General features: G+C 37.6%; 1 protein-coding gene across 2 annotated transcripts in view; it reads right to left on the reverse strand.

Annotated features, from left to right (window-relative positions):
- STARD13 (StAR related lipid transfer domain containing 13) overlaps window positions 1-25,836 on the reverse strand; it is a 499,956-nt gene that overhangs the window by 285,069 nt on the left and 189,051 nt on the right. For both annotated transcript variants that reach the window (XM_059996021.1, XM_059996020.1), the window contains exon 3: window positions 8,587-8,620. In XM_059996021.1, the coding sequence (XP_059852004.1) occupies window positions 8,587-8,620 (34 nt within the window). The remainder of the gene's footprint in view (window positions 1-8,586; window positions 8,621-25,836) is intronic.

Consider the following 25,836-nt stretch of genomic DNA (forward strand, 5'->3'; position numbering starts at 1 on the left):
ACTCAATCTTCAGCCTGTCTCTAATGCCCACATGTTCTGTCTCTAAAAAGAACAGTGTTCTTTAGTTTTGCATTAAGAAATGTAAAAGATAAAAATAATATTTTGGATTGCAGAGGGAAGTAGGAATGCTTTCAATAATTCCACTAAGGAAATCAATAATCCCTACAAGTATTTCAAATCAAAACAATGGAGGAAAAGACACTATAACTCACACCGGTGGCTTACTGATTTTCCCTAGCTATGCCATGATGATATCCCCTTTCTCACCACTTAAATTGATTCACTAATGTTGCTCCCCACAGACTGTGTCAAACAGCAAATCACAGAGTGACTTATAAAAAGATGTTATAATTTGTGCTATCAAAATGTGACTAGTCTGAACCGAGATGTGATGTGAAGTGTGAAATACTCCCAAGACCTTAAATACTTACTACAAAAAAGTGAAACATCTTATTAATATTTATAATTTTTATTTTATGTTGAAATGATATTTTAGAGATATGGGTTAAATAAAATATTTTAAAAATTAATTTCATTTGTTTCTTTTTACCTTTTTAATGAGGCTAATAGATTTTAAATGACATATTTGCCTCGCATTTGGGGCTTGCCTTATATTTCTATTTGTACTGTTATGGAGCATATGCATTTTCAAATAACCAATGTTAAAATCAAGTCGTGGGAAAAAAATTGAAGGACAAAAGCAAAACAACACTCAATACCTGGTGTGCTAGAAAAATTATTTGACGAAAGTTTCAATGTTAGTTTCTTCTGTCAGTCAGTAGAACAGATGCATACATGTTAACAAGTCATTTAATGCCTATTAACCTCAGTTTCTGTAAGATCAAGATAATAACTACACAGTAAGTTCCCTACATACGAACCTTCAAGCTGCGAACTTTCAAAGATGTGAATATGTGTTCGCATGTCCAATCACGTAAGTTAGTTCACGTGTCTGTTGTACATTGTCATGTGCGCTTTTGTGTACTTTACTGTATGGTACTGTATAGAGTACAGTAGTACAGTATCTTTATTTCAAGCCCAGGGTGTCTGGAAGCAAGCATAAAAGCAGCGGTATATAGTTGATTGCGTTAGTTGGTTACCCAGGCTAACTTTGTTGGACTTACAAACAAATTGGACTTACGAATGCATTCTCATAATGGAACTTGTTCGTATGTAGGGGATTTACTGTATTGCTTACCTCACAGGTTGTTACGAATGTAAAATGCAAATTATTTCATTCGTTCATTCATTCAACAAAAATTTATCAAGAACCCAGTATGTGCATGTACCGAGGATACAAAAAATAATAAATTGTGGTCTGCTTTCGAGGATATAACTTCTGCAATAGAAGATATAGAATATTACAGGAGATATAACTTCTGCAATAGAAGTTATAGAATGTAATAGGAGCCATGACAGGGAGGATCATAATGTGTCGTGTGCCGGTTTACTCTGTTTGGGGGATTAAGGGAAAGTTCAACAGAAGAGGGATTAGCCTCTGATCTGCCTCTTGAATGTGCAGAGGGATTTACCAGGTGGGGAGGTCAGGGAACATCTTGTCTTTGTGTCTCTGAGGAGTGAGAGAACAGAGGGTGTTCAGTGAACAACAGGGGAGATTAAAGTGCTGGCTGGTAAAGGAGGAGAGGGGTACCCATGTTTCCATGTCAGAAGGTTCTGGGCTGGAAATTTCTGATACAGAGTGAGAGAAACCCCAATTACTTGCCAGCTGTTGGTGATGGTGCCCATATTCTAATGTGATTTTGGAATCTTTGTTCCTTTCTTAGAGGAGGATGTTAACAAAAGTCATACATATAAATTAGCGGAATGTAATTGAATAGTATTCAATGATTAATTTCTGTAAAAAATTATATGGGTCAGAATATTCTTTTTTTTAAGCATATGATCAGCCCTCTGGATTAAAACAATGTCTCATAAAAGGTCCCACATTTTCAACTGGATAATTTCAGGGCTGCCTAGGGGAAGGGGCAGCTTCACAAAACAACTGGAGCTTACAAAAAACCCATTTAGACCGACCTACCAGTATTTCCAAAGACTGAATTAGTGGCTAGAGGTAAATATACATCAAAGTTACTCATCTGTAGTAATGCTGCAGTCAATATGACTGAAAATTTTCCATGGGACTATATTTATTTGTAATAAAATTGCAGTGAAAATAATGGTGTGTGAATGACGGTTTCAAGATTATATATTTTTAAATATAGCATACTTATAAAAGGCAATTTCGAAAGCAAAAATTATGGCTGTCTTTTAACTCTGGTATTTTCCTTAATGCACTATTTACGGAGATTGCATTTCAAGAATAATAAATATAAACATGGACTAATCTTAAATCTATTTACAAGATGTGGGTATATCGTAGAACCTCAAAATGAAATAATACTTTGTTTTCAATATTAACTTTATATTATTTAAGAAACCAATATGCTATGCATAAAAGTAGAGAGATCTATTTTTTTAAGATAACAAATAAAAAGATAAAATCATGTTGTTATTGAATAGAAAATTTTTATATTTTCCTTTCAGATCATGAAACAAATAGGACATAAGGTGAAAAGGATGTTTTTCAGCTAAGGTCTATTATTTGCAAGAAATGGTACTGAAAAACAAACAAATTAGTCTTCAATGTTTCTGACTGAAGAAATTATTGATTATATCAAAGAAAGATTCTCTTAACAAGAAAATACTCTTTCCCTGCTGCCAACAAACTAGCTACCAAGTGTTGTATCTGCTTTCTGCTTTTCTGCTTTCTGGTCATGATCTCATCTATTCAAGGTCTCTCATCCTCTAGTAGAATCTGCCTCATTTCCCAAAAGACCACAAAGGGGAGAAACCAGGTACTGATTTGTCTTTTATCATTTAGGGTTTGCTCAAGTCTGGCTTCCTCCAAAGATACTATAGAGGCAACAACAGCAACCATAAGATCAAACCTCTTTCTTTGCTTCAATTTTGGTCTCCAGAACTCATTTTTTATAAATGATTACTATTTATGAGGGAACATTTAAATGAAGTTTTATTAAAATATTTGCAAAAGTAATTTTTCCTTGATTTTAAGGGTCCTGCCTGTGTCCTTGCCATATTTACACTCTAAATTGCTGGTATACAAATATAACAGAAAATATCTACATTTTGATCACTTTATGTATTGTTTGTTTATTCTCTTCCCCACTAACTGTGAGCTCCTCGAGGGAAGACACTGTCTTTTCCTTCTTTGTGTTCATTATGTAATGAATCATAATGCCTATGCAATAACTCAATAAATTTACGAATACATAAAATACAGTGGTTGGACAAGTAGTAGCAACGAGCAACTCCCAGGCCCCCCACCACCCCACAATCCCACTATACTCCTCAAGAAGTATTTGTTTAGTGAAAAGTACATGATCTTAAAAATCAAATAGAACCAGGTTTAAATTCCAACTTAGACACTCATTGAGCAATTTAATCTTACTGACCCTTATTTTTTATATGTAAAAAGTGAGGACAATACCTCTTACATTACAGGGTTTCTTGAGGATTGAATGAGTGAATATTCATAAAGAATCATCATAATCTAGCACACAGTAGGCACTCAATAAACACTGATCCTCTATCTTCCTCTAATATCCCAGACTTATCCTCTTCAAACTGGATACTCAGCAATGTGCCAAGAATGCCACAAAGCCACTGCATAAACACAGTGGTCTTCCTACTGCATATATATTTTTTCTAGATGGCACACAATTATCTTAATACAAAACAGTTATTCAGGAATTCTTCGAGTCATCAAATGTTTTTGAGCACCTGTTATGTAGCAGCAGTCTGTTGGGCACAGGGGATAAAACAATAAATAAGACATGGGCAATCTAATCTAATGGAAAGGAAGGAAGGTAGGTAGGAAGTGAGGAAGGAAGGAAAAAGGAAGGGAGGGAGGGAGGAAGGAAGGAAGGAAGAAATTAAATTCTGACAAGTGCTGTGAAGGAAACAAAAAGTTGCAGAGCTAGAAATTAGTGGGGGGAGGAGGCAACCTCTTCAGATAGAGGGGGCAGAGAAGAGTTTTAAAAGCAGGTGGATTTAGGGGGCTTCCCTGGTGGCGCAGTGGTTAAGAATCCACATGCTGATGCAGGGGACATGGGTTCGGGCCTTGGGCCGGGAAGATCCTACATGCCGTAGAGCAACCAAGCCCGTGCTCCACAACAAGAGAAGCCGCCGCAATGAGAAGCCCATGCACCGCAACAAAGAGTAGCCCCCGCTCGCTGCAACTAGAGAAAGCCTGTGCACAGCAACGAGGACTCAAGGCAGCCAAAAATAAATTAATTAATTAAATTAAGAAAAAAAAAGCAGGTGGATTTAAGCTGGATGATGAGGAGACAACCATGCTAAGAGTCGGGGACAAGCATTTAAAGTGGAGGAAATAGCAATGCAAAAGTCATCTGAATTCTTCAAGTAAAACAAATTTCATGTTTGCTGGCTTGGCAATTTCCCTGACTTCCTGTTATTGGGGGCTTTTTGATAGATATTTGGGAAGCACTGCCCCGGAGAAGACTTTGCATGCCAGGTGCAAGAGGTAGGAATGGTGGATAAAAGCCACTCTCCTTTCCATCTGTATTTAAATTGGCAGCTTACAAGGGCTATAAGTAAGTATCCAGAATAAACTGGTACAACTCAAATATGGAGCGAAAGAATGTGAACTAGATTTACATAGCTCTTAAGCTTTATGCTGCACTTGCATTTCAATGATAGAGATTCATACAAATTAATATAAAATAAAACCAAGTTTCCTCTCAGAACACGCTGATGCTTTCCTTTTGCTTCATGTGGGCATACTGCCACGAATGGTAATTGCTTCTCTTTATGTAGCTATAGGAAATCACAATTTTATAACTTATTAAATTATTGTAAATTTCACTAGTCACACATTTACTGAAAAGCTCTGTTTTCACTAAAGAAATCTCAAGAGAGGGGATTTAAGTTGGATAACTTTCTTGAAGGAGGGATAATTTTATCTCATTTATCTTAGTGTCGCTAAGACCTTGCACAGTGCCAGGGACATAGTAGATGTTCAACACTCTATGAGTTAAAATGAAGTCATAATTTCCAATTGGGGTTGGTGAGGGGCATTGAGAATTTCTCGATCTTGGGCATTTGTCACTAGAAGTAAATTCTAATGAAATGGAAGAATATTCCATAGCATATGCTTCTGTTCATAATCATTGGATTTGGCTGCGTTTGACTCCCTGTGTGCCCTGCACCTCTATCACTTGGGAAATTCTTTTTGTGACAGAGCCTTCATATTCTTGATAATGGGCCTAACAAAACTCCATAACACAATGAAGCTGAGGGGGCAGAAAGTAATTACAGTACTCTCAGGAAGGAGGGATAGTTATGGCCAAGAAACTTGTTTTGAAACTATGCTTGGAGGAGCTGTCCGTGTTGCCCTAATGAAATTACTGAGAAAAAAATAACATAAGTGATTTCTTCAGATGTGACCTTATTTTCCCTAGGTTTTTAACTCATTTTCTAAATGGAAGAGAAATTTTTTTTTTTACACTCTGGAAGCGAAATGTACATTGTATGTGAAGAACAGTTTATCAGTACAAGATTCAAATATTCTTGATAGTGAGCAATACTGGAATTTGGCTTTGGTCTCCTATTTACAAATTGAAGAAAGGAAAAATACATACCATGAGAAACTGAATTTAAGGGCAGATCAAGTCAACTACAGCTATATGGGTTAGTTTTTAAACATTTATATTCACTTTTCAAAAATGAATTAATTTTTCATTCCATTAGGAAGTCATACCATAATATGTACCATTTATTTCCATTTTGACTTTTTATCTCACAAAGGTCACAGTGTTGATCGGCATAAACTCAGAATTTACTCCACTGTTACCACAGCAAATATTCCTTCCACAACTAGGCTGAGATATTTTGGTCCTATTGGACAGTTTATTGGACCCCTTAAAAAAGAGTGTAGTTATTTAGTGACACCCTCTCTTAAACTATTAGTGAAGGTAAGCACATCGACTGGCCTTTAGACCACCTCCTTGTGCCTAAGCTTTTCTGCTTGAGATCACTATTACATTGGGTTCCCCATTTATCTCTCTCCAGTGACTGAGACCAGAGGAAAATGTGGATCAGGCCACACAAGAAAGAATCATTAGGAATCACCTTACAAGGGCAAACAGTGAGGCTGGGTCACAGTATGTCCTTTTTCTATGTCATGTTACATCTTACGTCTCTCTATATTGAATAGCCTCTTCTGTCTGACCTCTATATTACATCTTTGGTAAAACACACAGAGAGAAGCTCTTGGACACTCCAATCAAGAAGCAATGATGGGAAGCCAAAAATGAGGGGATCTGACTTCACATTTTACACACAGCAGGAAGGAATGACCATTAAAAATTTGAATCGTAAAAATAATCTGAAAGATGAGATAAAAAAAAGAGGACAGCTGTTATTGAAAAACCCAAACTTATGGACTATTTTACATTTGCATGGAAATTTGAATTAGGCTTCAAAAATTCTCCTCTGATTTACATGTGAAGAAAAATTGTCCTCAGACTTCCCTCACCAATATTTCCTACTCCCAAAGCGCTTTCCATAAAATTTATGTGAAAACTGATTTGACTCTTTTCTAGTTTCTGCTGGCCTGCTTGCCTATTCTTTTTTTTTTCTGTCAAGATGAAACACTAGCTGGCAGAGTGCATAAGCAGCTAAAAATTGAGCCTCTGGTCGATTGAAGCCCCACTGCGTGATACCTGAATACTTGTAGGTAAGCTCCACATCCAATCTGGTGCATTTACACCGGATCAGAGTCACCAAAGACGGACTTCCTCATTGGAGATTTGTTAGAAAAGTACTTGTCAGTTCTGGCCAGGAGTTAACGGCAGTTGTTTCTTATTTACTCTCTTGACTGTAGCTTTTATGTGATGGAAAGTATTTTTTAACTATAACAAGTTTGATTTGCTTATGATAAAAAGAAAATAAATCTATCACATTCTAGTTAAAACCTTCACATGCTACTTTTTTGTGTAAATCCCTCATTTGGTGATTTCTGGAGTGAAGTACAGTCTTTGCTGACGTAAATTCAAGATCAACTCTAGCTCAGGTTGGAATTTCAACAAGAGAGGTGAAGCACAGAGGGTTCTACTTATGGCATAGTTTACAACTGGGACACGTTCGTAAGATTTTAAAAGTGGGCTTTGCTTATTCCCTACTTAGGTGTCAGTTGGTTGAAGGTTATGTATTGTTAAGGTCTCAAATATAAAAATGGATATGGACAAAACTGTGCATGCTTGATGCTACAAGCATTTCACAGAACAGCAGAAGAAAACTCGGTCTGGTGATTTTGCTACAGCTGGTGGGCCCTGCACACTTGTTGGTCCAGTGTGAAAGTCTCCTTACAAATCTCCCCAGGAGACAGAAGAACAGCAGATGACTATATCCCAGAGACCCAATGCTGATGCTAATTTGAACTGAAGCTGAGATCTTGGGTATCTGAATAGGGACTAAAAGTTTTCTCCAACAGATTAAAGAAAAAGAGGTCTTCGAAAACGAAAACAATGATGGTTACCGAAGATAAGGGCAGCATTAGAGTATTATTTTTTAGTGGCATTATTTGACAAGATTATTTCAAAAAAGCCTTTAAAGATATTAACTCAGAGAAAAGAAGTTTTAATTTTTTCATTGAACTTTTCCAGAAACATATTATCTTCAACATGTAAAGAATGTGTGTAGTGGAGTCACACAAAGTTTTTGAAGTGGCTTCCTTTCAAGTGTAAACATTTAAATGACCATATGAAGTAAACACAAATGAGAAGATTCAGAATATGTCCACAATGACTGTTCAAATAAAGAACTGTTCAAATAAAACAACAGCTGCTAAACCGTTGGTAAGAAGTGGTGGTTCAGGGGGTTGTTAGCTGTTATTTTATGTAGTTATTGAAATAAGAAATTCAATAAATTAAGATGTAAAACATTTAAATAAAAAAAAGATGTAAAACATTTTGATTTACACAGAACATTTCCAAATACAGAAGCTATACAAAGAAAAATTGCTACCCTTTTTTATTAAGAGGACTCACCTGAGCAGTTGTTTTGGTACGGGTGTAAGCTTTTGTTACTACTTTATCTATAGTATATATTTCAAGATAAAGTCTGGTTAGGCAAAGGAATTTCTTTTTTTAATTTCATTAAAATTTTTTTGAGATATGGTTCGCATATAACAGTATAGTAGTTTCAGGTGTACAACATAATGATTTCACTATCTATACAACATATTTGTATAGACAGTGAAATGATCACAACAGGTCTAGTTATGCAAAGTAATTTCTATCCGTATGGAACCAACTGTACAAAACAGGAATTAAACCCACAATATGGCTGCACGAGTACCAGGGAAAAACTGAGTGAACTGATCCAGTTTTCAAGACGTAGAATATACTCTAATTTAACATCATACTGTGACTATCAATCATTCAGCAAGACTTGTGGCATGCTTAAATTTATAGTGACTAGGCAAGGCTCTTCAAACAACTTTTATAGATAAATAGTAAAACAGACTTCATCAAAGAGACTTACCTGCTCTCTCTTTGCTTTGTTTGTCAGAGAGCACCTGTATAAAAAAATAAAAACTCTCTTAATATCTCAAAATTACACTGTCTTCATCAAGAATATCATCACTGAGTTTGAAAAATAAAACCAGATTGTAAAATTAGAATCGAATGGCCTCCAGAAATGAAAGTAAAATATCAATTAGCATATTAGGATTGAATGATTTTAGTGTGCACAAAGTATTTGGAATAATACAAGTAATTAAAATACTCATTGACAAAGAAGATGCATGAAGTTTATTTTTCTCAGACTTATGTAAAGATTTACACTATACTATGCGTCCATTTAGCAACTAGAGGAAGACTGAAGTCTAGTTTTCGTCGTCTACTCCACTGTCCTCATGTCACCAACAACCTCCTTAGTGCTAAAACCATCCCCTGCCTCACTTTATCTCTCAGTAACATTATAGCAGCCAAGGCAGCTGAGCACTCCTCCCGTCGAAAGCTTTATCCTTCTAGGCTCCTGTTCTCCCACGTGGTCCCTGCTATCTCTTCTACCTCTCTAACTGTTCCTTTTCATTTTCTTGGTGGATTCCCTTCTTGCCTGTGCCATTCTTGCATATTGATTTAATTTACTTTTGTTTTATTTCGTTTTTCAGACATGGCACAGGGCTGGCTTCTCTTTTTACTTTGCACTTTTTCCAGGGTGATCTCATCTACTTTCCATCCATACCCTGATAACCTCCAGATTTATATCTCCAGCCCACATCTCTTTCCTTGAGCTTCAGGCCAATAGAGGAAACTGTTTATTGGACATCTGCGTTTGGACATTGCACAGACACCCCAAACACCATGTGTTCGGAGCTCAACATTATCCGCCCCCTCACACATACACCCAGCCCCAAACTGATACTCTTTCTGTGTTCCCATCTTAGTGAAAGGCATCACCATTGCTGTGGACTGAATGTGTGCGTCCCTCCCCAAATTCATGTGTTGAAGCCTAATCCCCAATGTGATGGTATTTGGAGGTGGAGCCTTTGGGAGGTAATTTGGTTTGGATGAGGTCATGGGGGTGGGTCCCCATGATGGGACTGGTGCCCTTATAAGAGGATGAAGAGCTCAGAGTTCTCTGCCATGTGAGGACTCAGCGAGGAAAATGGTCATTTGCAAACCAGGAAATGAGTTTTCACCAGACACCACATCTGCCAGTGTCTTGATCTTGGACTTCTAGCTTCCAGAACTGTGAGAAATAAATATTTTTTGTTTAAGCCACTCAGTCTATGGTATTTTTGTCATAGCAACTCCAACTGATGAAAACAACCATCTACCTGGTTGCTCAAATTGGAAACCCATCTTTGACACTTTTCTGTCCTTCCAGTTAAATTCTGTTTATGCCTACTCTCGAATATTGCTTGAATCTATCTTTTCATTTCTACTTCCACATCCTGGGCAACATTCATGTCATGCTTAGATAATTGCAATAGCTTTCTAACTTCTAGCTTGACTCTATCTAGTCTTATTTCCCCCCAATCTATTCACATCCAGTGTGATGTTTCTAAAATACAATTTGATCATGTTGCTTTTGTTCTTGGAACTGTTCAATGGTTCCCCATTACCCTAAGAATAAATAGAGTTTAGAGGTTAAGATCTATGTTTAGCAATCAGAAAGGCAGTTGCTTGCTGCGTGACCTTCAGAAAGTTACCAAATTTCTCTGAGCCTCATTTCCTCATCAGGCAAACAGGGTTGCTTTGAGGAGTAAGTACAATAATTCATGTGATGTGCTGAGCAACAAGTGTGGCACAGAAGAGACATACAATAAATATTTGTTGATTATTCTGAAGGAATTTCTCAAAAACAAAGACTTATATTTTATTAACTTTTTCAAAGCATCATGTAAATAATACTCTACGAGAGTCAGGAATGAAAGAGACAAAACGCCGATGCAGGCACCAGTTTCGTGGAAGACAATTTTTCCACTGACCGGGGTGTGGGGTGGGGGTGATGGTTCAGGAGGTAATGAGAGCAATGGGGAGCGGCAGATGAAGCTTCCCTCGCTTGCCCACTGCTCACCCCCTGCTGTGTGGCCCAGGTCCTAACAGGCCGCATACCACTACCAGTCCGTGGCCCGGGGGTTGGGGACCCCTGCTCTATACCACAGTTCCTTGCACGCTATTTTTATTCTCTCTCTCTCTCACCTAATTTTATGTCTCTGTTCACACTTACACTGGGTAAAAGCAAGCTCACAAAAGGATTGATGACTAACAATGAGAAGATTCACTTTTCCCAAGGATATTCATATTTTAAAGGCAACGTCTGATGACAAACACCAAGTACTGAATCTCTAATGGTAAAACTTGAGACACTGTGACCTGGAGGAGGAGAAAGCTCTCTCCACGTTTCTCAAATAATATCAAGTAGGTGACTATTTCCTACTCTAGAAAGAATTCAACTGACTGGAGTAGTGTATCATACTTAAATGGGTCTGACTTGATTTGGAAGCAAATATATTTAATGACTATTTGATTTGGAATAGCAAGTAGAATAAAATTAGAAATTTTATTTACTTTCTAATTTTTGTTTTAATAATTTAAAAATAATTTTTAATAATTTTTGTTTTAATAATTTTGTTTTAATAAATTTTTTGTTTTAATAAGATAAGTTTTGTTACCTGAACATAATAAAACATTAAGAATCTTTTTTTTTTTTTTTTTTAACGTACGCGGGCCTCTCACTGTTGTGGCTTCTCCCGTTGCGGAGCACAGGCTCCGGACGTGCAGGCTCAGCGGCCATGGCTCACGGGCCTAGCCGCTCCGCGGCATGTGGGATCTTCCCGGACCGGGGCACGAACCTGTGACCCCTTAATCGGCAGGCGGACTCTCAACCACTGCGCCGCCAGGGAAGCCCAAGAATCATTTTTAAATATCATAATAATGTTTTAATAATCATTCAACATAGAAATAACCCAGTGGGATTCTTCAAGCTCAACTGCTTAAAAATTCTCAGTTATGAGCTAAGAGCAATTGCTGCAGGGAAATGTCAGCCTGAGGGCTTAAAATGGAAACAAAACATAGTAAGTAGGCTTTCTCAATCACTCCTTGAGATTGATTGCTAATAGAGCTACTCGCACATTAATAATGACAGTAATAATAAATAATCATTGACAGAAGAACTAAAGTCAGATTACTTGATTCCAAAATAAATCAGTGCAACCCAGGTGAAATAAGGATTTCCAGATAAAATAAAAGTATTTGACAAAAGTATGGCGAAGTATCCTTTAGTTCTAAATACAGAATGTTGCACTGAAAGGTGCAGAGTTTGAATTTGGTAAATGTATATGGAATATTAAAAATATTAACGTTGTTACGATGAGAAAAAAGTAGAAATTAAATGCCTGAAATTAAAGCAACAAAAATTAGTGTTCCTGAAAAAAAATAATTAAAAATATTTCTAAAGTTTAAAGATGTTGGAGATATTTGAAAATGAACCCCTAATGCATGTAACCATTTCAATAGTACATGAAAAATTAGACACAGAAGTGTAGGGACACTCCTTTCCCAGGAAAACTGATGAGACAAAGATTAAATATATATATTTTTTACTATGCTATGTCAGTTCTAAAATATTCATAAATGTGATGGTGAACATATATTTCCTTACGGATATACAGCAATATTTTAGCATAATAATTTTCATTAAAAATCACTAGATGACAGGAGCTGAGAGGAAGCGGGAATGGGGAGCTGTTGTTCAACAGGTACAGTTTTGCAAGATGAAAAGAGCTCTGGAGATGGAGGTGCTGATGGTTGCACAACAATGTACTTATGCCACTAGATTGTGCACTTAAAATGGTTAAGATGATACATTTTATGTTATGTGTATTTTTCCACAATTAAAAAGAAAAAACACAAAAATTAGATGCACATAGTCTATTGCCACTTGTTATATGTAACCTCCCACTATCTTACACTTCAAACCACTCTGTTTGGAAATCCAAATAGAATATGTCTAAGATCCAAAACGTGACTTATGGGTACATAATAAGGGACCTGCCACTAACCTGGAGATAATTATTTATACTCCCTAAAGTCATCATGAGATTACAGTCTGCTCTAGAAACATAAAGAAGGAAAGGTGCTCTTTGGAGAAAATGTGGGATAATGTCATTCACTGATGCCAGGGCAATTAGATTAAAACTCTCTAGACAACCAATGGGTTATTTCTCTGGATATTTCATTATCTGTTGAGTGTTTAGTCAACATATAGAAACACTCATGTCTAGCACTATGCTGGGTGTTTGACCCTTTCTCTCTGTTGTATAGATGGCTGGGGGCAGGTAATTATCCCTCTGGAGATTCGGGAACTCTACAACGGTTAGAATTATCTCATGGATAAATCCTAGTAAATTCCTTTGAAGTATGTCTGAGTCACTTGCCTCGTTTGGTGAGATCCTCAGAAGGTGTTAAGTCTTTAATACCGCTAAAGCCATAATAATTATAAATCCATGTTCACAGAGTCTAAGAATAACAACATTTTAGGAATTTGTTTTATGAACATGAATTTAGTACACAATTGCTTTTTGGAACAAATTTACCCAGATATGTATCATAGACAAATATGCAGACTGAATGAATAGAACAATACTAGATAACCATAAAAACATCCAGATAATTTTTTATTGGGAGGCGATGGCCCTTGGAGCTTGTGATGATCAATCAAGTCAATAAATACATCGACTACTATTGTCCAAGTGAAACCAAAAAGCTGTTCCAACACCTGCTGTTCCTGAAACACAAAGGGCCCATTTGTTCCTAGTGCTCTTGCAGTAAGCCTTTAAAACTAAAAGCAGCAGATAAAATCCCAAAGTAAATAAACTCTTAGGAAAACATGTAAGCCATTTTACTATTTGCTCTTTACTTCGTCCAGAATACACCTGTTGGTTTTAAACTCAGCAAATTATACTCAGCGGTGACCCTGACTTAAACATTACAGAATACTGTCTAAGTAGCAATGAGCAGATAAGGTTAATCACCAGATTACCACTGGAAAGCTGGTTTCCTTGGACAAATATAAGGGATGTGAGTATTACACACTGACTTTGGCCCAAATAATTTAAGACTCACTGACTGTGATGTAGGTGAATATATATCTCAAAAAGAAACTTTTCCTAATCTCTCTCATGTTAGCTACTTAAAAGATTATGCACAAACTATACATAAAAATGAAAGAGAAAAGGAAATATTTAAAAGCATTGTAATCTCCAATTCCAGAGTCCTTTTAAGGAGCCCTGCTAAGAGAAAAGTTTCAACCAGAGTAGCAGTTCATGAAGAAATAAGATGAAAATTTACTGTTCCTCAATTACCATACTAAGTTCTCATTACTGACTTTAAATTTGAATTCAAAATATTCCAAGAATAGCCTTGTAGAGAAGTTTCCAAAACTTTTGATTTCTGTAAAAATTCCTTATAGTGGTTCCTACCTAATTGTCAAAGCTATCGCTTCCCTGACTCAGGCTGAGAAAAGCCTGTAGTAACTCTTAGTTAGTGGGGGTGTGGGGAGAAACAGAAGATAACAGATTTCCTCACAAATAAGTACACTATGAGAGCCAAATAAAAAGCTGTTAAAAAGGCTAGAGAGAATACATAACATAATTTTAAATCTACTCTTTCTTTTTATTTGATCTTCACTGATTTCCTTTAGACTTGAGATATAGAAAGTAATGCTTATTTTCAGTGCTATATGAAAATTTCAGTAAAGCTTAAGCATAAGAGTCAAATGAAAATCTACTTTTATGGATTGAAAAATATTTTGATTCAGCCCATGATGTATGAATCTTTCCACTTATAAATTTAAATTTTGGAATATGTATATTAGTATTCACATATTTGAATAGAAGTAGTAAGTAAGGCATAATTTCAGACATTTAACCTAAATGCAAAAAAATATATAGTCTTTACTAGTTCAGTGAGTCTAAAGTGATGTTATTTAATAAACCATGTCATTTTAATATGCATGCTTGACATCTGCTGCTGATAAAAAGGATTTTATATTTTATAGTTAACATTTAAAGAAAAAACACAACTGTAGTTTTGCTATTTATCACAGACCACAGATGGCATAGGCCACATTTGGGTGGCTTCATTTCCTTCTTGAATAGTTTATATAAAGAGGCCACTTGTTTTCTCTCTTTCTGTGTATGTTTTATATAAGGTTTGGATCAAGTCCCAGAAATGAATAAATGAAGGAAGAAAGGAATGCCTCAAATGAAAATGAAGTTTCTCAATAACATAACTGATTATAGAATTTTCCTGGATCAAGCCTAGTTAATAAAGTTCATTCTAAAACAATGATCCAAGGAATTTTCATCTGGATAAATAGTTGAAGTAAGTTTTCCAGAACTGCGAAAAACCCTCAGGACCTAAAAAGTTCCATCCTTTGAACAACTGCATTTTCTCTAGGCAAAGTGGACTAATCCTTTGATTCAAGGCAGATTTTGCCAGGAGCCTGTAGGGAAGCAGCAGCTGAGCATGATGCTGCAGAGACAGCCAGTCTGCTCTGGAGGTGTCCAGATGCTCTCCTTGTCTCTGGACCATGAACCTGGAACATGGATCTTCTTGTCCTGCTTTCTCAGACTTCCTGTGTTCCTCCCTTTAGATCCTATGCTGATGGTCCTGCTCCAACTTGGACATTGAGCTTGGTGTGTCCCCTGACTCTGACTGACCCCAACACACCAGCTCCTGACCCTTTCCTCTAGAAGATGTCACTGCTTATCTGGAGGCATCAATGCAATAGTATAAAACATATATAAATTTTCTTTAAATTGTGTTAGAAGAATTAAAAATCAATGACTACACTTACACGAGAATTTACCAGATAGTAATAACAGAAATATTATGAGACACTCAAAGTGACAAACAAAAGCTCTGAGTGCAAAGCCAATGGATTAATATATGAGAAATGGGAGTGTGAATTAATTAGCTCAAAATCAAACTTTTTTTCTCCTTATTTGGTTCAGAATCCTTTAATAATCATAAAAAGTGTTTGGTTTCATGATTTACCTACGAATTTCCTAGCCCAGTAACAAACTGCCGCCCTAGTAAAAAATGCTTCCAATACCTTGGTCTGGCTATCCAGCTTTACAAGAGTCCTGATCCACCCTAACATAACTGGTAAGAGTAAAAGACTCCAAGATTTGATAATCTAGAAGGGTAGATAAGACATACACACAGAAACCAACAGAAAGCTATGCAATGAAGAATTTATGATGATACAGAATTAACTGATTTAGATAAGTGCAATTAACATTTAAGAATACCTTAAAGATAGTAGTGAAAGAACTTTCACTACATTTAGGTGTGCTGTTGAAAATCCAGCTGGATGAAGATGAAATTGAGTTCTCTACTCTGAATGAGAGTCACAGTCTAGAGCAGAAGACAGCCCCATAATGAGAAGGTTGTGACCCTTTGGAACAAATATACCAATAGAGGTGTACGTAAGGAATGATGGTTGCACAGAGAAAGGTGTAGTGGGCCTCATGAAAAGAATCGGGGGGGCGGTTGTATAGAGAATAATATTTAAGATCGCTCCTAATGAATAATCTCACTGGTAAAATAAAAGGGAGAGGGGAATTCCAGAGAGAAGGGACAACATGTACAAAGGAAAGGGGCAGAGGAAAGCATGACTCTGGGGAAATGCTGTAAATCAGTTATAGGGAAGAGTGTAAAATGATGGGGTTAGAAAGATTAAGAATGGGCTAGATAATAGAGGAATTTGTATACTATACTAAGGCACTGGGAACGATGCCTATGGGTTTATAAGGACTCCAAAATTATAGGCTGTAATGGTAATTCAGAAGCAACATAAGGGATGGATTGGGGGAGGAAAAGTTTGGACACAAGTCAGGGGATTGTTCAGTAGGTCAAGACCTCGTGAAACAAAAGGACCTGAAATAGACTATGTGTGAGGATGTGGTCATTAAGAGTCATAGTTAGGAGGGGATTGAGAGCAGGGAAAGAGAGAGAGAGAAGGATAGAGAGAAGTGTCTTGGATAGTTTTTAGGTTTTACTTAGGAAACTGGTCCACAGAGGTGTCACGCTGATGAAGATGAGCAACAGGGGAGGTGGTCAGAGGTTTGGAATATAAGGTAAGGAATTCTACTTTTAGACACATTGAGTTTGAAGAGACTGTGGGACACCGAATGGGGGCTGTATAAAGAAGCTGGAGTTCAGGAAAGTGGTCTGGACTGAATGAATATGGAATATCAGTGAGAATTCCAGCTCTGAAAGAAGTGGAGCTTGTTAGGGGAAAGTGTGATTATACCGAGAACAAGAGAGGTGAAGACAAAAGTCTGGGGGCATCATAGTATCTATGACGCTGAAGGAAATGACTGAGGGAAAGCAGCCAGAGAAAAGAGTGATATAGAGTATGACAAAAAAGGGAAGATTTTAACCAGGAGGAGTAGGTCAGTAGAAAAGGACTGAAAATGGACAACTCTGAAGATACTAAAATTTGGTAACTATGAAGTGGCCTTGGCTAGAGACAGGGAATAGAGATTTGAACAAGATAAATTAAGGAATACATGGGAAATAAAGTAATCTAATCTCAAGAAGCTTGGCCTAGTGAGGATGAAGAATGCAAAAGTGCTAGCATTAGTGAAACCACACAACTCAGATTGGGACTTGAACTCATGGTCTTTTCATTGAGATCACACACCTGGTCTCAGGACTTAATGAAGCTCAGGTTCTTGATGTCTCCTCGCAGAAAGAATTCAGTGAGAGACAAAGTGATAGGTAAGAAGTGGATTTATTTAGAGAGAAACACACTCCACGGACAAAGTATGGGCCATCTCAGAAGGCGAGAGGCACCAGGGTCTGGGGTTGTCAGTTTTTATAGGGGTGGGTAATTTCATAGGCTAATGAGTAGGAGGAGTGTTCCAACTATTTTGGAGAAGGGGTGGGGATTTCCAGGAATTGGGCCATTGCCACGTGTTGACCTTTTATGGTTGGCCTTGGAACTGTCATGGCACCTGTGCGTGTGTCACTTAGCATGCTGATGTGTTACAATGAGTGTATAATGAGGTGCAAGGTCCACTGGAAGTCAAATCTTCCACCATCTTGGATCTAGTTAGTTCTAAACAGTTTTTGTCATGTCCTATGGCTATATCATTCTTTCAAAGGTTGTGCCCTGCCCCCTTCCCTCCTGTTTCATTAGGAGGCAGTATGATGGAGGGCTTTTGTAAATTTGAAAAGATTTCAATATCTTCAGGGCCTGAGGAGAAGAAACTCAGTGAAGATTACAGATGCAGTTACAAAGGAGCAGGGATCCTGAGGAGGGGGCAAGCATGGACCCAGGAGTGCCTGATGGGGAGAAGACATGGAAGGTAGATACTGACAGCTTGGCTGAGGTGGACCAGTAGGGCGACAGCTGACAAAATTAGAGCAGGGAGTGGTGACAGAATGTAAGGGGCATACACATCTGCGGGCTTCCAGGTTTTTTGCGGGTATGAAGGCCAGGATGAGGGAGGTCTGCAGCTGAAGAGGGGGTACAGGGTAAATCTGTTTACCAACTGAGAAGCAACATAGTGTTTCCTTTTTGTAGTCCTCGGACTATAGTCTCATACTCAAATATATTTATACTTTATATAAATATAAAACTGTTCTGGAGACTCCCCTGGCTGTCCAGTGGTTAAGACTTCGCCTTCCAATGCAGGGGGTGCAGGTTTGATCCCTGGTGGGTGAGCTAAGATCCCACATGCCTCGTGGCCACAAAACCAAAAAATCATAAAACAGAAGCAATATTGTAACAAATTCAATAAAGACTTTAAAAATGGTCCACATTTAAAAAAAAACTTAAAAAAATATATAAAACTATTCTGTAGTTATTTCACAAATTCATCTCTCTCCTCAAGCAAACTGTGAATACTGGAAAATTAAGACCTGCCTCTCTCTATTTCTTTTTAGGCATTATGGTACAGTACATCAGAAAGAGCTGGGGTTTTGAGGTAGACACATTGGGTTTGAGTCTTGAATCCAACTCTGACTATTATATGGTTTTAGGCAACTTTTCTCACCTATCTGAGACTTAGTTTGCTTATATGTAAAATGGAGATAATAATATAGACCTCATAAGAATGCAAAGATTAAATTTAAAAATTGTGTACCATCTCTCATCCATAGCCTCCAGGACTAGATTGGGTACATAATAAGCTTAATATATGCCTTCTAAGTAAAAGAGGAACCTGGAAAACCTATGCACATCTACATGAAAATATCCTCTCTTCAACTACTATATTCAGTTTCATATCTAACTTTAAAAATACTGCCCACCATTAAAGAAAGTATGGAAAAGAAGTCATTCTGTCACACCCTAATTCCGTCCTTCAGTGATCATACCTTTCTCCTCACAGTTATATGTGCTTAAGTAAGAAATCCAAATTAAGAGTTTGGTTTGGCTCTTACCACATGGCGGGCCTCCTTAGGCAACATCCCCCCAGGTTTGACTGCTTCGTAGGCCTATTTGCCTTGGCTTTCAGGCTTGTTTTTATAGACCAGTCCTGCCAGCTTTTAAGATTATACAAGATTATAGTGGCATATTTTATTTAATGCTTCATTTTCTTTATAAGAGTGGTTTTTGGTTTTTAAAAAACAAAATGCCTTTTAAGTCTGATGACTTGTTCAGCTGAATATAGGCCAACTGAGAAGAATTGGGTCACCAAGTTCTGGACACAGCCCTGGAAAATGTCAGGAGTTGGATGGTCTACTCTTCTGGCCCCAGCTCAAGTAACTTCCTGAATGAATCTTAAGTGCTTTAAGAAATAAAAGCACTCTTAAGAACTTGTTCTTAAGAACAAGTGATATTGGCTTTGGGGGAGCATCCATTTCATTTTGAATTTGAAAACCACAGGAAAATCAATAGTTTAAGGATATGCCAATAACAGATGAAGTATAGGAGATAATAATAACATAGTATCACTACTTTTATCTGTGTTAATGGAGGTCTGGGACTTTATCCAGCAAAATATAATTTAACATCATCTTTAGATATAAATGATTGTATAGATACTTTGCTGCATTTAAATAAGAAAAGAGAAGCATTTCCTAAAAATGAAGACTTAAAAAAAAAGGTGAAGAAGGTGGTATTTTTGGTCCAGCAATTTGGTCCTCAATAGCAGAAAAAAAATGGCCTGAATTCTTCTTGCTTCTCTGTTCCTGCCAACCTCTGCATAAAGGTGCTGATGAGTAGTGAAAAGAACAAAAGGAATGTAGTAGGAAGAAGAAACTTAAAAAGCAAGGCTACAGGGAGATCACCTCCGTGCTTTGTGACCACCTAGAGGGGTGGGATAGGGAGGGTGGGAGGGAGACGCAAGAGGGAGGAGATATGGAGATATATGTATAAGTATAACTGATTCACTTTGTTATAAAGCAGGAACTAACATAGCACTGAAAAGCAATTATACTCCAATAAAGATGTTAAAAAAAAAAGCAAGGCTGATCAGTTTATGATATGAAACTCACAAGCTAGATAGTACTTGAACAACCAAAAGATGACTTTTTTTTTCTTGTATTTACTTAATGCCTTGTCTCCTAACTTTAAGGGCTTCTGACTTGTGGCGGCTATAAATGCACGGGTTGGATCTTCTGCTCAGGGAGCTATAGCCCCTCTAGATCCACCACCTCCTTGGTGTTGAGGCCATACTTCCTGCAGGCTGCATCCGCCCAGTGAGTGAGGTTGGTGGGGATACCAATAGAGCCCTTTCTAGCCAGAGGCAGGATACTCCCTATGGACAAATTTGTTACAGGACCTTCCATTGGTCTGGCCAAACCTTTCTTGGAACCACAGCTGGTCTGCAACTCCTCCTTCCCTCTCTCCTTCCATAAGTGCCAGACTTCCAATACAGTAGGGAGGCTCTTCCCAGCTTTCTTTGCTCCTGTTCCCAACAAGCCCCTTGCATGTCTAATCCTACCTTGGCATCTACCTCTTGGCAGACATGAATTAACACATTCATCCACTATCTTGAATTTGTTTTATGGTCATAAGCAGGTATTTATGTACAGAAAAGCTGAAGCAAAGAAAGATTTAATAAACTGCCAAAGGAGATAAGATAACTCAAAGACCTTAGGGTTCCATCTTAGGGCCTGGGGCTCCATCTTAGGGCCTGAAGCTCCTGATGCCCCGTGGTCTTTCACTTAACAAATATTTATTGAATGCCTCCTATATGCCTGCTCTGGACCTTATCCTAAGAATAAAGGGCTCCTTTGAGTGGCATGCTCAGGTCTGTGATATAATAAGGTCATTCTGCTGCAGATTGGAGAAAGAATTCAAGGGGAGCAAGGCCAGATGAGAGGCCAGTTTGGAGGCTGGTGCAGTCACCAAAGAAGAGATAATGGTAGCACGTGTGAGAACAGCCCCAGCGTAGATAAAAGAGGTAGGGGAATATTTAACAGGGAAATATGAGAAGAGAGATTCAGCATAGACTTACTCCTCACCAGCCCTGGGCTATATTCTGGGAAGACAGGAAACAATAGACATTCCCAACTGTCCAGAAGCATTTGAATGACTTCTGTTCAAAGATGTGTGTGTAAAGGAACTTTTGCTTGACTCCAGTCCCTTAAAGCCCAGAGACATAATGGAAAACAGGAGGAAAAAAACCTCCCACACCAATAAAACAAGAAAATGGCCATATGCCTAAACCACAGACTATGACACACAGAAGTCAATTACAGTGGGAAGCTCTGCCAGAATGAGGGTGCTGAGAGCAGCCCCAAAACTCAGACTCTGAACAGGATGCAGACTTCTCCAAAAATAAGTGTCACAGTAGTGGAAGGTCTGGCCAGGCGACCCTCTGATTAGAACAACCAGTGCTAGGAGAATTTGGGAGAAGCAAGAAGTGCCTTGTGTGATGTGTCTTATGGACACCCGGGTCTGGATTTCTCTTGGAAGGGTCCCTCTGAGCACTGAACTGCCTGCGAAACGTGTTTATTATTATTATTTTTAATCTTGTGGGTTATTTTTCATTTTTACAGCTTTACTGAGGTAAAAATGACATAGAATAAACTGCATAGATAATGTAGTAAATTTGGACATATGAATATACCTGGGAAAACATCATCATAATCAAGATACTAAACATCTGCCTTCCAAAAGTTTCCTTGTGCCCCTTTGTAATCATCTTCCACAGCCTCTCTTGCCTCCCAGCTCTAGTCGCAGACAATCAATGACCTGTCTTCTCTCACTATAGACTAGTCTGAATTCTTAAGAATTTTGTATAAATGGAACAATACAGTATTTACTCTATTTTTTCTGGCTTCTTTCACTTAACATAATGCATTTGCGATTCATCCGTATTGTTTTATATATCAATAGCTCCTTTTTATTGCTGAGTAGTAGTCCATTGCATAGAGATATTACAATTTGTTATTCATTCTTCTATTGATGGACACCTAGGTTGTTTCCAGTTTGAGGTTATACAAATAAAGCTGCTATGAACATTTGTGTACAATTCGTTGTATGGATATTTTCTTCCAGTGGAATGATGGAATTTTGATAGGTGTCTGTTTAACTTTTTAAGAACTGCCAAGCTGTTTTCTGAAGTATTGTGCCATTTTACATTCCCGCCAGCAGTGTGTAAGAGTTCTGGTTACTCCACATCCTTGCCAACACGTGGTATGGTCAGTCTCTTTAATTTTAGCCACTCTAATAGGTGTATAAGTGTATTTAATTTTTTGTGGTTTCATTTTCATTTCCCCAATAACTAATGATGCTAAGTGGCTTTTTCGTGTGCTTATTTGTAATATGTATGCTTACTTTGAAAAATGTCTTTTGAATCATTTGCCCATTTTTTAAATGGTCGATCATTTTTTCATCATTACATTTTTAGAGTTCTTCATTTATTCTGGATACAAGTCCTTTATCAGATAAGTGATTTGTGAAGATTTTCTTTCAGTCTGTGTTTTATCTCTTCATTCCCTTCACAGTGTCTTTATTTTATTTTATTTTTCTTTTTTTTTGCGGTACGTGGGCCTCTCACTGTTGTGGCCTCTCCCGTTGCGGAGCACAGGCTCCGGACGCACAGGCTCAGCGGCCATGGCTCACGGGCCTAGCCGCTCCGTGGCATGTGGGATCTTCTGAGACCGGGGTCCGAACCCGTGTCCCCTGCATCGGCAGGCGGACTCTCAACCACTGCGCCACCAGGGAAGCCCTTCACAGTGTCTTTTGGAGAGAAGTTCTTACTACTGAAAATGTCCAGTTTTGTAATGAAATATTTTTGGTGTCAATCTAAGAAATATTTGCCTTACTCAAGGTCAGAAAGATTTTTCTCCTGTGTTTTATTCTGGAAGTTTTACAGTTTTAGATTTTACATTTGTCTATGATCCCTTTTGAGATAAATTTTGTTAGTGGTAAGAAGTCTGGACCAAGATTCATTTTTTCACACATGAATATCCATATTGTCTCAGTACCATTTGCTGAAGAGACTGTCTTTTCTCCATTGAATTACCTTTGTCCCATTGTCTGTCTCCTTTGCATTACTTTATATTTTCATGGTGTCATTTTATCTCCTTAATTGGTTTATAAGCTGTAACTCTGATTTTTCTACTTGTTGTTGATTAGGTTCTTAGTCCTTGGTTTGGGATTTACAGTTTACATCTTTGACTTATCGGTCTACTGTCAAGTAGTATCACACAACTTCATGTATGGTACATAAAACCTACAACACTTCACTTCCATAGTCCTTCTTCAGACTATTACTTTCAGACATTTTACTTCCATATCTGTGATAAACCCCCAAATACACTGCCATTGTATTTGCTTTAAACAATTATTTTTAAAGAGATGTAAAATATTTTTAATTGCACTTATCTTCATATTCATCATTTCTCACACTCTTCATTCCTTTGTGTAGATCCAGATTTCCTTCTGGTATCATTTTCCTTTAGCCTGGGGACTTCCTGTAACATCTCTTATAGTACAAGTCTGCTGGTGATGAATTCTCTGATATTTTTATGTGTAAGATAGTTATTTTACCTTTATTCGAAAGATTTTTTTTTCTGGGTATAGAATTCTACTTTGACAGTTTTTCTTTTAGTAAACATATTATTCCATTGGCTTGCCTTGTTTCCAAACAAAACTTGAGGTCATTTTTCTTCATTCTTCTGCATAGAATGTGTCTTTTTTCTCTCTGGTGGCTTTTAAGATTATCTTTTTATCATTGGTTTTAAACAATTTCATTATAACGTGCCTTAGTGTAGTTTTCAGTTTTTTTGTGCTTGGCGTTCATTGAGTATCCTGATTTTGTGGGTTTGAAGTTTTCATCAAATATGGAAAAATTAAGCCATTATTTATTCAAATACTTTTTTGTTTTCCCCTTTTCCTTTTCCCTTGGAGACTCCAATTACATGTATATTAAGCTGCTTAAAGTTACCTCAGAGCTAAATGATATTTTTTAAAGTAAATTTTATTTTTTAAAGCAATTTTACGTGTATAGCAAAACTGAGTGGAAGATAGAGTTTTCATATACTCTGTCTACATAAACACACATTTATTATAATTGATGAACCTACATTGATGCATCATTTTCACACAAAGTCCATAGTCTACGTTAGAGTTCAATCCTGGTATTGTACATTCTATGGGTTTAGACAAATGTATAACATGTATCCAACATTAGAGTATCATACAGAGCAGTTTCACTGCCCTAAAAAGCTTTTCTGTTCTGCCCATTCATTCTTCCCTCTCCCCTAACCCCAGGTAGCCACTGATCTTTCCCTGTCTGCGTGGTTTTGCCTTTTCCAAAATGCCATATAGTTGTAATCAAACAGTGTGTAGCTGTCTCATATTTGCTTCTTTAACTTGGAAATATGCATTCAAGTTTCCTCCATGTATTTTTCATGGCTTGATAGTTCATTTCCTTTTAGCACTGAATAATATTCCATTTTCTGTATCACAGTTTACTTATCTATTCATCTAGTTGTCCCACCTACTCAAAGACATCTTAGCTGCTTCCAAGTTTTGGCAATTATGAATAAAGCTGTTCTAAACATTTGGGTGTAGGATTTTCTGTGACATAAGTTTTTAACCCCTTTGGATAAATACCAAGGAGCATGATTGCTGGATCGTATGATGAGAGTGTGTTTAGCTCGTAAGAAACTTCCAAACTGCCTTTCAGAGTGGCTGTACCATCTTCCATTCTCACCAGCACTGAGTAAGAGTTCCTGTGGCTCCACTTCGTCAGCACTTTCTGTTGTCAGTGTTTTGAATTTTGGCCATTCTAATAGGCGTGTAGTGGTATCCCACTGTTGGCTCAATTTGTCTTTCCCTGATGACATATGATGTAGAGCATTTTTTAGATGCTTCTTTGCCATCTGCATATTTTCTTTGATGAGGTGTGCTTCCCCCGCCACCCCGCCCCCACCAACTCTTTTCTCTGTGTGTTTCATTTTAGATAGTTTTTATGCTTTCAGTTTCACTCACTGATCTTTTCCTCTGTAGTATCTCAACTATTAGTCCCATGTAGTGCATTTTTTTACTTCAGACATTTATTACTAGAAGTTCATTTTTTAAAATATATACTTTATGTCTCTACTTAACATGCTCAATCTTTCTTCTGGCTGCTTGAACACATGCAATGTGGTTATGATAGAAATTTTAATGTCCTTGTCTAAGAATTCTATCATCTGTGACATTTCTGGGTCTGTTTCTATTTATTAATGTTTCTCCTCACATGAGCCGTATTTTCCTGCTTTTTTGCATTCGTGGTAATTTTTAATTGGATGCCAGTCTTTGTAAATTTTTCCCTGCTGAGTGCTGAATATTTCTGTATTCCTATAAATATTATTTAACTTTGTTCTGGCATGCAGCTAGGTTAGTTGGAAACGATTTAATCATTCCAAAGCTTGCTTTTAAGCTGTGTTATGTGGCATCAGAGCAGTAGCCTTTATTCTGGGGCTAATTTTCCCCCATTACTTAAGCGATTTTCTTTGAATACCCTACTCAATGTCCCGTGGATTACAAGGTTTTTTTCTCTCTGGATGAAGAGATTACAAACTATTCTCACCCCCTGGGTAAACTCGGAGATGGCTATCGCTAATCATTTCTGGTGGTTCTTCCCCCTGTCTTTGGGTAGTTTTTTCACCTTCATGTGCTGATCAGTAGTCAGCTGCAGATTTGGGAGTGGAGAAACTCTCTACAGCCTCTTGGAGTCCTTTCCCTCTGTGAAGGGCTTCCTCCAGTGCTCTGCTTTATATTCTAGCTGACCTGGCCTCCCTGTAGTCCCAACGTTTTCTC

Source organism: Delphinus delphis, chromosome 18 (assembly GCF_949987515.2).
Source record: "Delphinus delphis chromosome 18, mDelDel1.2, whole genome shotgun sequence".
NCBI lineage: Eukaryota > Metazoa > Chordata > Mammalia > Artiodactyla > Delphinidae > Delphinus > Delphinus delphis.